This window comes from Coffea eugenioides, chromosome 8 (genome assembly GCF_003713205.1).
Source record: "Coffea eugenioides isolate CCC68of chromosome 8, Ceug_1.0, whole genome shotgun sequence".
Classification (NCBI taxonomy): Eukaryota; Viridiplantae; Streptophyta; class Magnoliopsida; order Gentianales; family Rubiaceae; genus Coffea; species Coffea eugenioides.
Genome location: NC_040042.1, coordinates 39,758,625 through 39,770,351, shown reverse-complemented (window position 1 = coordinate 39,770,351; position 11,727 = coordinate 39,758,625). Strand labels below are relative to the sequence as shown.

The window sequence follows — 11,727 nt, the reverse complement described above, 5'->3', positions numbered from 1 at the left end:
AGAAACCATGACAATTTTAGAACACCTTAGATCACTCATCTTGAACTTCTTTCTGTGAGGATCCATCAAGTGCATTACTTCATCTCACCAGATTCAGTCCAAATTACTAAGCAAGTACTCATACGACAGTTCATGACAATTTGACTCACCCTTGATAAAGTTGACAATAAGAATCTTGGTATGTTAATTGGACACTCGAAAATGATACAGTAAATTGATAAGTTTTTACTCATTATCACATCAACCATGATAGTTATATTAAATTGTTCAATGAGACCTTACTTTTCCATTGATTTGGAAATTTACGATCTAAATTACAAATCCTATGCATGGTTTAGAAAATGTGATGGTTGCAGTACTTTTAGTAGGATTCAAGGCAAAAATTGGAGTAGAAAGAAGGAAATGACAACCATTGATCTTAAATACCCAAAAATGTTTTGCAAGTTTGTTAGTGAGGTACTGAGGTACATGCAAAATGCAATTAGATTCTCATAAATTTGACAAACCAAGTCGAAAGAATATGCAAATAGAGGAACCCAAGAGTAATTCTTTCATACCATAACATTCCTCAAATGTGTGATCAATAATGTAGGTACGTCTTCAGAAGGAGACAGGGAAGGCTGGTATGAATCTGTCCTCAGTCCCCACATCCAAGTTGATAGATAGATACACTGTCATTTCAACCAAGTGATCAAAGATGAAATGGATTGATCCAAAGAATCATACTTTCACAGTTCAAATCTCCCAAACTTCACTAAAATGTCAGTAACTATGACCCTCCTCACGACCCCAAAGCACTAAACTACTCTCTGAAACCAACAACTCATATAAGTAGATTCACTCCCACGGCTCACGCACTGTCACACTCACAAAACACACAGTAAAAGCAACATAAATCTGAGTTTTAGGATTATCAGCTTGTTTATTTATTTATTTTTTATGATGATGTTATGAAGTCTCTTTTGCTGCACAAATTGCACTACTGTTGAAGTGTTTTTGTGCATTATATTGCCACAATGAAATCTCAACACCCCAAGCTAAAAACTGCGCCGCGTCCACTTTTTTCTTGCGGGTTTTTTCGCAACTGTACTCAAACAGTGCTCAGTCCGACGACCACCACTCCTCCAGCACTCCCTTTCCCAGCCACCTCTGATCAGCCACCGCCAAAACCAACATCACCACCACCACCACCTCCTCCTCCTCCTCCACCTCTCCCTCCTCCACCTTCTTCCTCTCATCCACCACATGCACCGACCAAACCCGATTCGGAATCATCCTCATCTTCCTCAAACACCTCCCAGAGCTTCACCCAATGGAGGTTCCCGCTGACTAACTCCCCCATCTCTCACCATCTTATCCACCCGTATCAGCAAACTCAAGAAAAGCCGAAGCTTTCGGAGCCCACCCCACCAAGAAAAGCGCCTGATTCTCTGCCGCCGCCGCCACTATCCGCTACCAAGTTGGAAGAAACTTTTCACGTTGCGGAGCTTCGTTTCAGCTCTGGATCCGACGAAGACAAGCTCGGCGCGCTACACTTGCTGGAAAAGTCACTCGTTCCAAACCCACGCGCAGTTGCGGACGGTGGAGATGCGGTGGCATGCCCGGCTACGGTGATGAAATGGGTGGTGAGCTGCCTAAAAGAAAGGGTCATGGCTAAGTCGGCCAGTAAAGTTTTATTGGCGCTATGTTTGGTCGAAGGTGACAGACATGCAGCAGTCGAAGCCGGGGCAGTTGGTGTTGTGGTGGACGCAATGGCGGATTTGGAGGGTGCGGTGGCAGAAAGGTCGTTGGCAGCATTGGAGTTGCTCTGCACGGTGGCCGAAGGGGCGGCAGAGCTGAGGTCTCACGCGCTTGCAGTGCCGATGATGGTGGAGGTGATGGGGAGGATGGAGGGGAGAGGTAAAGAGTATGCCATTAGTGTCCTGGCGGTGATTTTTGGTGGCTGTACTGATGGGGCGGTGGTGGCGCCTCCTGAGGAGGTGGCGCGTGCGGTAATGTTAGCTCTTCAAGGTGACTGTAGTGCTAGGGGCAGGAGAAAAGCGGCCCAACTTCTGAAGATTCTGCAGGAGGAAAATGGACGGTTGGATTTGACTCAAGACGGGTGATCAACGGTCCTAAAGAGTAGTAATCTTACGGCTTTAAGGTCATCTGTCAAATTTGGTCAAAATGGTCCCATTGACCTGCCTGACTTGCTTCTCTCTTTTTTATGGGGTTAGGGTTTTAAGGGTTTTGATATATCTGTATTAGTGTAGAGGGTACGTATTATGCACTATGAGTTTTTCTTTTCCTTTTTTTTTTGTGGGTTAGGAAAATGTAATGAGTCTATGATATTGGGGTAATATGGTAGTCGTAATAATCCTTGGGGTTAACCACAAAAAAAAAAAAAAAGGTGGAGAATTGTATTGATCCATATGTAGATTGGAAGACTGGATAAAAAATAAAATAAAATTTCAGCTCATTGTTATCTGTTAATTTAGCACAGTTTTAATTGTTGCTTGGTCTTTTAATTCATATTTGAGGCTGCATATACATTGGTATAATACTATGCAATAATCTAAGTTTGGTATAGCATACTTAAAGTAAAAGCAATAAGACCTAAAGGGATTGTTTGACTAATTTACGAGAGTCCAAAAAGTAAGTAATCCTGAGTTCGAAACCTCTTATATAAATCCTGATCACACTAAAAGTTAAAACTACCTGTTTTTTTTTTTTTTTTTCCTTAAAAGCTATTCTTTTCTGCATGAGGTATCCAAAACTTTAGCATTAAGAATATTCACCCTATACCTTTTGGTAACTTGGTGCAATTTTCTCAAAACTCATGCAGTAAACTTATATTTGAACTCTTAAGAGTTGAACATGTGAATGTAAATTGTCCTATATCAAAATCTATTGGGTCTTAGAACACTGTTATCTCTACCATAATAGGGTGATATATGTTCTTTTATGAGGCATATTCCGACTAAAAATTTCATAGAAGAATTCTGTCGCAACGGATCTTCTGTTTCATTTCTTGTGCCATTTTCTATTACGCTTTTTATTATATTGATTTTTTTCCTTTATAAACGTAATATTTTATTTCTTTTTTTGTTTCTAAAGATCCAATAACTACTAATTAAGTAATACACAAAATTTAACAAACTCAAAAAATCAAAATGCATAAAAATGAAATTTTTTATGAATTTTCTGCTATATTTTTTAATTTTCTTTTTTTTAAATTGCCGTATTTGTTTTACCCAATTAATAGTTATTGGATCTTTAGAAAATAAAAAAGAACTAAAATATGACGTTAATGAAGCAAAAATAGCAATATAATAAAGTGTGGGACAGAGAATGACATAAAAGATGGGACAGAAGATCCATTATGGAATTCTATTAACATTAACCACAATGTTATATTTGAACACTTCATATTGACAAACAAATCCGGATTTGAAGTCCCTTGTAATCACTTGCAAAACACACGCAAAAAAAATTATTTCTCATTTCCAAAATACTCAAATGTTGCGAATCAATTAGCGTTAAACCATATCCAAAGTGCTCCAATGTGTAAATTCTTTCCTAGACTAGAAAACTAGCTACTGATTTGTTTTTTCTTTTTTGGTCTTGCGATGGTATAAAAAGATGGATGAGTTTAATTTAAGGTGAAAAAAAAACCACATGTGATTAAGCGAATATACAAGAAATCTTCTCGTGGTTTCAAAACGTACAATCCAATACCTTGTGGTTTGATTATTTCTCCTTGAGTTAACTACATGAAGCTTTTCCGTAAGGGGTGGAATAGGTATATCAATTGAAAATTAATTATAAAAAAACTATTTTCATATACAACTATTTGCAAAACAAGCACGTGTGCTTAAACACACGTTAGTTTTGAAGATTTCCGTTGTCTTTTCAATTTAGTTCAAATTACTAGATGCCAAATTGTATGTTTTGAAACTACAAAAACTTTTCTGTATATTTGCTTAACCACAAATGACTTTTTTTTTTTTGTTATTTACTCTCTAATTTATTAATTTATCGAATGGATGAGTAATAATTTGGATGGCAAATTCACGTGCAGTGGGGCTGATATGCATTATTGATGCTTGAATATGCAAGGGCTTTAATATGTCAGAAACAGGGAAAAAGTGTCTTCTGAGCAAGATTTGTCTGATTTTAGCAAAACCAAGCGGGAAAAAGTTTTCTTTTTTGGTACTACAGAAAAATCATGTCCAACCACTACAGAGAAATATAATAAAGAAAAAAGAAAAATGAATCCCGAGCTAGAATTACTAATATTTATACACGGAACAATAGCCCAAGCTAGTAGTGAGTCGGCCTGATCCAACTTACAAGAAGGTTGGGCTTGAAAAATGAGCAGGCATTTAGACAGTGACAATTGGTGAAGGGGTATTTGGATCTTTCGCAAGGTTCTAGTGGGTGAAGGTAATTATTGTTTTTAAACTTTTGGCTTGCATTCTGAGTTTCAATTATTGATGGTATTACGAGGAAAAAGGGATTAGATGGCTGCATGCAATTGATTGGAAAAAAGGCAACGCCCCATTTCCCTTGTTGTATACGCAAATTGAAAATGTATTGATGTACTTATGTGACATTTAGTAGTTTGTAATTAGGCTGTCTCTGTCACCTCCTCTTAATTTAATATTGCAAAATGTTATGCTCTGATTTATCTCTTTTCTTTGCTTTTTCTACTTGATTTGCCATTCATTTCTTTAGAGAAAGGTTCCGTTATCTCCTCTATTTTGATGGCAAATGTCTCTTAGGATATGGGGTGTCAGTCAAATCCATCAATCAAACTCATGTTTGCATATTCTTCCCTTCTAAATCGCATATATTCATGCATATTTGAAAGAGTTTGGCAAACCCCGTCTTAATCCTACTCCTGCAACAAAGCATTTCTTGATCATAATTCTTTATTGTTAGGAAACTTCCCTCAAACCACCCCTTAATATTAGTCCTGCAACAAATCACGGCAGTTTGAGATTACCATTAAATTTCTTAATCCTTTCACCGGCTTGCTTTGCTTCTCAAATCTCAATAGATCCACCCTCCAAAGTTTTCCAACACATCCACCTCCCTCATTTAACCACGAACAAAAAAAAAGTTGATTTTCATGATAACATATGCTATACCCCGACAGATTGTGCTGTTTTGTCTCTCTTGGAGGGATATTTACAAGGTCGTGGGGAAACAAGAACTTCTTGGTTTTTAAATTTTAGGATTAGGAGCTGTTTTCGATTCAAATGTGTTAGATTCATGAGTAAAGGGTTATATCCCACATTGGTCTGATAGATGGAGAAAGAGCAGTTAATATGTAAGTAAGGGTCCAAGATCTAATAATTTAATCTTTTGGGTTAGAGTTGGGTTCCTGACTTACATATTGAGCTCTTTGGTGTACTCTCATTTGATAGGTGTTTCCCCTTATCAAATTGATATCAGAGTTTCAAGTTGTGAGATTGTGCTATTTATGGGCAAGTGAATTCTTCTGGAAGTTAGACTGGTGAAAAATTCTCTTCTTAGTGGTGAACTGAAATGCTAAAGAGTTTAGTTAGTATTGGACCAGGTGCGCCATGGGTTTGGCAGGGGGTCCGGTTGGTGTGAGATAGAGCCAAGGGTTGGTAGAGGTCCAAAAAATCAAGTTTGGATGTCAAAAAGAGTGCGTCCATGTTTGGAAGAAGAGGTGTGTTAAGAATTCAAGTAGAATACCTGAGCTAAATTTACAAGGGAGCAGTTGAAGGAGAAGAACAAGACAAGGGAGGGAATAAGGGGAAGGAGATAGAAAGAGAGAGAGATAAAGGAAACGAGAAAGAAAGGAGAATCAATTTGTTATCAATCAACTTGTTTTCCTTTTACAATCTGAGCTTGTTATATAAGAGTGAGCTAACCGATCATTGCTACTTCATTCTGTAATCTAACTAACCTACTGACCTCATTAATGCTAACAACCCTCTAACAGACTAACCGAAATTGTTATTTATTGCCTAATTGCAATTTAGTCCTCAAGTCCTGACAAGGTGACCTTAGGTGATAAGGTGGGCTTGCGTTGAGTATTAAAGTAGATTCGAAAAAGAGCTTGTAAAATTGAGTTTAATGTGATGGTTACTTATCAAGGGGGAGATTTGTTAGATTCATGAGTAAATGGTTATGTTCCACATTAATCTGAGAGATGGAGAAAGAATATTAATATGTAAGTAAGGGGCTAAAACCTAATGGTTTAAGCTTTTAGGTCAAAATTGGGTTCCTGACTTACATATTGGACTCTCTTGAGGTGTTTCTCTCTATCAAAATATTATTGTTTTCCATACTTACATGATTGGGTATTTGTTGATCTCTTGTTTGACCTCGTTATTCATTTTGGAAGTTTTGATTTAATGGTGGTTGTCAATAGATTGTCACTCCATTTGGATTAGCTATTTTTTAGGCTATTTTTTAAAAAATTTACTGTAATAGTGTATATAAAATTTTTTTACTATAAATATTTTTAAAAATATTTGATATATTATATACATGATATGTTTTTTGAGTTATTTTTGTTAGTATATTATTGTATCATTGTATTTGAAAAATTTATTTTTGAAAAATTGACCAATCCAAACGGATGATTGCGTGTTTATCACGAAAAAAATTGAATAATTGCTAATTAAGGTATCAATGTTATACACGCTTGCTTGCTCCATAAATGGCTCTATTGGCCATGCCAAAAGATACATAGCTTTTGAAACAAAGATTTCTATCTTGAGCTATTTCCAAAAATTCAACCAGCAGAACAACTGAACTTTTGACATGGACTTCTTACTTGTGGAGAAAAAAAACACTCGAAACCTATAAAACCCCAAACAACCATTAGCCCACCAATTGACAATTCACATGCCTTTCTTACTTTAAACTACCCCACACCTATGTACAAATTTCAACGTTTTTTTACATCTAGTTGCTCAATTCCTGTCTTGCTATCCAATTCAAGTAATCTTTTATCTCCAATAACTTAGCTTTCAAGCACTGTCCTGCTTTATATAGCCTCCAAAAATTGGATTTCACTTCAGAATGACACATCTCATCATGGCTAATCATAGCTGCTTTCTCCTTAATGGCATCCTTCTAATTCTGATGTCTACCATTCAAGCCATACCACCACCAAACCCTGTCCAGTGCAACTCAACCGGTTGCATCCTTCACAATTCTTATGGGGTATGGGGAGACCGAAAAGATTGCTATGTTTCCGGCGTTGTTTATCCGACAACGGAGGAAGAACTCCGGTTTGCAGTAGCCAATGCAAACAAGAACAAGCAGAAGGTGAAAGTTGTGACCAAATTTTCACATACTATTCCAAAATTGGCATGTCCCACTAGTACTGCTTCCATACTGGCTGATCAAAATGCAACCCTGATTAGTACTGAAAAGTACAGCTCAGATATAAACATCGATGCGGCGAATATGGCTGTCACGGCTGATTCAGGAGTACCACTTAGGGATCTTATTGATAAGGTGGAAGCAGCAGGGCTGAGTTTGGTGGCTTCGCCGTATTGGGAAGGGGTGACTGTTGCCGGGCTAATTAGCACCGGAGCTCATGGAAGTTCGTGGTGGGGCGCTGGTGGAGCCGTTCATGATCATGTTATTGGCCTAAGCCTAATTATTCCTGCAACGGCATCGGAAGGATATGCCAAGGTTATCAGTCTGAATCACCAAGACCCACTCCTGAATGCTGCCAAAGTTTCGCTTGGAATGCTTGGTGTCATTTCTAAGGTGTGACCGACTTAATTTGTTTTCCATTAAAACATTCGTTTCTGGCACAGTATTAATTCGAGTGATTCTCTCTACTGACAACATAAACTATATGGAGGGGCAAAGGATTATCTACTACTTCTTACAAAAAGAACAAAAAGTAAAAGAAAAAGGGAATATCCACTGTAGAGGTGGAATCAGTTGGTGTAGGGAAGCGAGTGTGTGTACAATTGTATGACTGTTCTTGCTTAAAAAAAAAAAAAAAATGACTAGTGTGTATAAATATGCTGCTTTTTAGCTAGGATAGAATCTTTTTTGACCGTAGGAGCAAAGCAAGTTAATGAAGAATTATACACGTATTTGAATAATGCTTTAGAAGTATACAACCTTCGACCGTGAAAGAGACACTGGGAAAATGGAAAGTATACTACAAGACACAAAACGGGAGAAGTATTTGTATATTTATTAGTATATGGGTTTGGTTAGCGAGTGGTCTTTCACATGTTAATTATTTCTTGGTATGAGCGAAACTAATTCAGAATCTAAATGCTGGTAAATTCTTTTTTGGTAAGAGTGAAAATAATTGATAAGAAAAATAATTTCAAATTTGATTAGATAATTACTTGGGATTACAATCAATCAATCAAAGATTAAAAATCACAATAGAGTGTTTAGAATTTACTTATATTAACCCTACATGTTAGAGATTGTCCAATATTAAATTGCAGGAGGAAACATTTGGGTCTCAAAGGTTTGGGTACTGAAATTTTGTAGAAGAGACCGGCTTAAATTTTTAATTCTTCGAAGCTGGCCCAATGATCAATTCTGGTATTTTTGCTTTTGTCTTTTGCATGATGCATCATTCTTTCACAACCTAATCTTCATAAACAACCAAATTTTTTACTTTTAAATTTGGTTTATGGTTGAAAATGAAGAACATTAAGTCTCATCACTTTCTGGTCCTAGCTACTTGTTAAGATAAGATTAATTAAGTCCATTTCTTTTCTAAATCTCATGCCTTGTTCAATTGGCACTTTTTTTTTTTTTTTTTTCAAATGGCAAACCCCATATACGGGGTTCAGTTTTTCCATCTCAGTACTTTCAGTCAGGAAATCGATCATGCTTTTGCACTTTTGCCTTCAATCTAAATTGCCTAAGACGAATCCATATTTGATTAGTTGATAGGAAATATGAACAAAAAATCAGATAAATTACAAGGTTGAGACTTGAGAATGCAATAACAGGGTTCAACACCAAGACTTCAATGATTTGACTGATACTTTAATAAATAGACTACTATCCTGATCACACCTTATTTGCATACTAATTTATTATCTAGGTAACCTTTTCTTTGGAGCCGGCTTTCAAACGCAGTATTACTTACAATTTTACAAGTGATGATCATATTGAAGATCAAGTGTTTGACCATGCAAAGAAACACGAATTTGGAGATATTCAATGGTATCCGTCCAGACATACTGTTGTGTACAGATATGATGATAGGGTTCCATTGAGTACTGCTGGTAATGGAGTCAATGATTTCATAGGTTTCCAACCCAATGCAATTCTTATCTCCCAGTCAGTTCGAGCATCAGGTATCATGATTTTTCTATCTTTAGACCTTCTTGCTCACTTTTTAAGACCAATCAACGTACATTTCATAGCATAATATATTGGGTCATCAGCTTTTTACAAAACTTATTTAATTCTTGAATTAGTGATTGTCGTTCTTTAATTTAGTCCACAAAGCCTCAAAAGTGGACTTTGAATAGATCAAAACAATGACCAAGGTGGGTGGAAGTTTGTTTAGGATAACATTAAGCATGTGGAGCACTAAGGACAGGTTTACAAAATTGACCAATACAAAATTTCTGAAAAAGTTCTTTAACTTCAGGTGAAGTTAACTTGAAAAGTACCTTAAAGGCTAAATAGATGGGATACAAAAATTTGATGACTAAAACTTAGGCCTTGTTCTTGTTTGCTTTAAATTTTGCAATATTTGATTATGAAAAGTAATTATAGAAAATAATTTAGCAAAAGCTATTAGATTATGGATTTTAGTTTTTTTAGGTATTAAGAAATCTATAATCTAAATACTAATGTAGATGAGAACATCAAAAAAATTAATTATCCAAAATCAAAATATATGATCAGGTAAAATAATCAACCGAGAACAAGCCCCAATGTTTTGAAAAAACTTGAAGGACTCTAGATGTGAGAAACCTACATGTATTAGACAGATTCTGAAAATAAAAATGAAAAGAGTCTTATATATTATGGTGATTGATTGCTTTTTTAGTGGTGTAATTTGACTTTACTTTTGTTTCATTTGATGTATGAGCAGAGAAATCATTTGAAAACGCAAGAAATGCCAATGGAAAATGCACATTAGCATCTTCTTTCGTGGCTTACAAGAAATTAACAGCAAATGGATTAAAGAACAACCTTATCTTTACTGGATATCCAGTAGTGGGTCGACAAGGAAAAATGCAGACTTCAGGTTCTTGTTTAAATTCATCACCTGCAAGAATTGACCAGGCATGTTCTTGGGATCCAAGAATTAAAGGGCTATTCTTTTATGAGTCAACAGCAATATTTCCAGCTACAAAATTTATTGATTTTCTACGTGACGTGAGAAAACTGAGGGACTTGAAACCAGAAAATTTCTGTGGGGTGGACATCTATAATGGTTTTCTGATACGTTTTATCAAAGCATCAAAAGCATATCTAGGACAATCTGAAGACTCAGTGGTGGTAGATTTTAACTATTATCGAGCTGATGATCCTTCAACTCCACGCTTGAACCAAGATGTTTGGGAAGAAGTGGAGCAAATGGCTTTTATTAAGTATGGTGCTAGGCCTCACTGGGCTAAGAACAGAAATGTGGCATTTTTGGATGTGCAAAATAAGTATCCCAATTTTAACAGATTTGTTGCTGCAAAGGAGCAATTAGATCCTCAAAACCTGTTCTCTAGTGAATGGTCGGATCAAATATTGTTTGGGAGACAATCAAACAAAGCTGATGGCTGTGCTCTAGAGGGGCAATGTATTTGCTCGGAGGACAGACATTGTAGCCCCGAGAAAGGTTATTTTTGTCGATCCGGCCTTGTTTATACTGAAGCTCGTGTGTGCAGGTATTCAATGTCTGCGGTACATTGATGAAGATTACTGGAAGAATCCGTAGAAGTTGGTAGAAAAGTACCAAAGAATTAAGAAAGAAGCCGGGAACAACCCAGGACAGAAATCAAGATTTGTTCAGTTCTTCTGGATCTTAGCCGAGAACTCCAGTTTTCACAGTTCTATCAGGGGAAAAAAATGTTTCCTATTTGCTTTATTCAGTCATCATTGAAGTTATGGACTACACAACCAAAGTTGTATGCTTGTGCGAGGACATAGTTAACGGTATAACACTCAATTTTTCAACGATGGTATGATGAAAAGAAACAAAGGTACAAATTTGAGTTGAAAGATATTGGAAAGTCCTCGTCTTTTCTTTTACAGCACAATATTCACCTATTGATGATGCCAATATGCTTTACCTGTTCTGTTTGGACTATAGATATCGTCCCCAGTTGTCCTAAAACATGCGTTATCACATAGAAAGATGAAGAAACCAACTTTAATTTTTTTTTTTGAGAAATATTATATGCACTCTAATTTTTGTTAATCACACTTCTACTGTCATTTTAATCATATAGTTTTCATTTATTACATCATATGACGAAACAAATGATGAAAGTTTAATAACAAAAAATAGAGTGCAAATAATATTTTTTTCTTTTTTCTTTTTTTAAAAGGATGATCCAAGACTCTTACACTTAGAGCCATATGTTCTTTTTTTTTTTTTTTTTTCTCTTCTGTTAATAGTTAGAATCATGTTGGACGTGCAATTTGTGTGGATCATACAAGTATGCAGGCCCAATTCCACTCTATTTGTAGACAGATCAACACCCCCAAATTTCATAAAATCTGTCACTTCTAACCAAATGCTCCAATTTTAGGAGC

At 36.2% G+C, this 11,727-nt stretch overlaps 2 protein-coding genes across 2 annotated transcripts; both read left to right on the top strand.

Moving 5' to 3' along the window:
• The first annotated feature begins 755 nt into the window (after positions 1-755).
• On the top strand, positions 756-2,398 carry LOC113781388 (U-box domain-containing protein 25). Its single transcript, XM_027327306.1, has one exon. It carries the CDS (start codon positions 1,017-1,019, stop codon positions 2,103-2,105), a length of 1,089 nt encoding a protein of 362 aa, XP_027183107.1. The 5' UTR covers positions 756-1,016; the 3' UTR covers positions 2,106-2,398.
• A 4,674-nt stretch (positions 2,399-7,072) lies between these two features.
• Positions 7,073-11,206, top strand: LOC113781346 (L-gulonolactone oxidase 3). Its single transcript, XM_027327264.1, has 3 exons — positions 7,073-7,743; positions 9,062-9,317; positions 10,067-11,206. The coding sequence occupies exons 1-3, from the start codon at positions 7,108-7,110 to the stop codon at positions 10,879-10,881; spliced, it is 1,707 nt and encodes a 568-aa protein (XP_027183065.1). The 5' UTR covers positions 7,073-7,107; the 3' UTR covers positions 10,882-11,206.
• Positions 11,207-11,727: the final 521 nt, after the last annotated feature.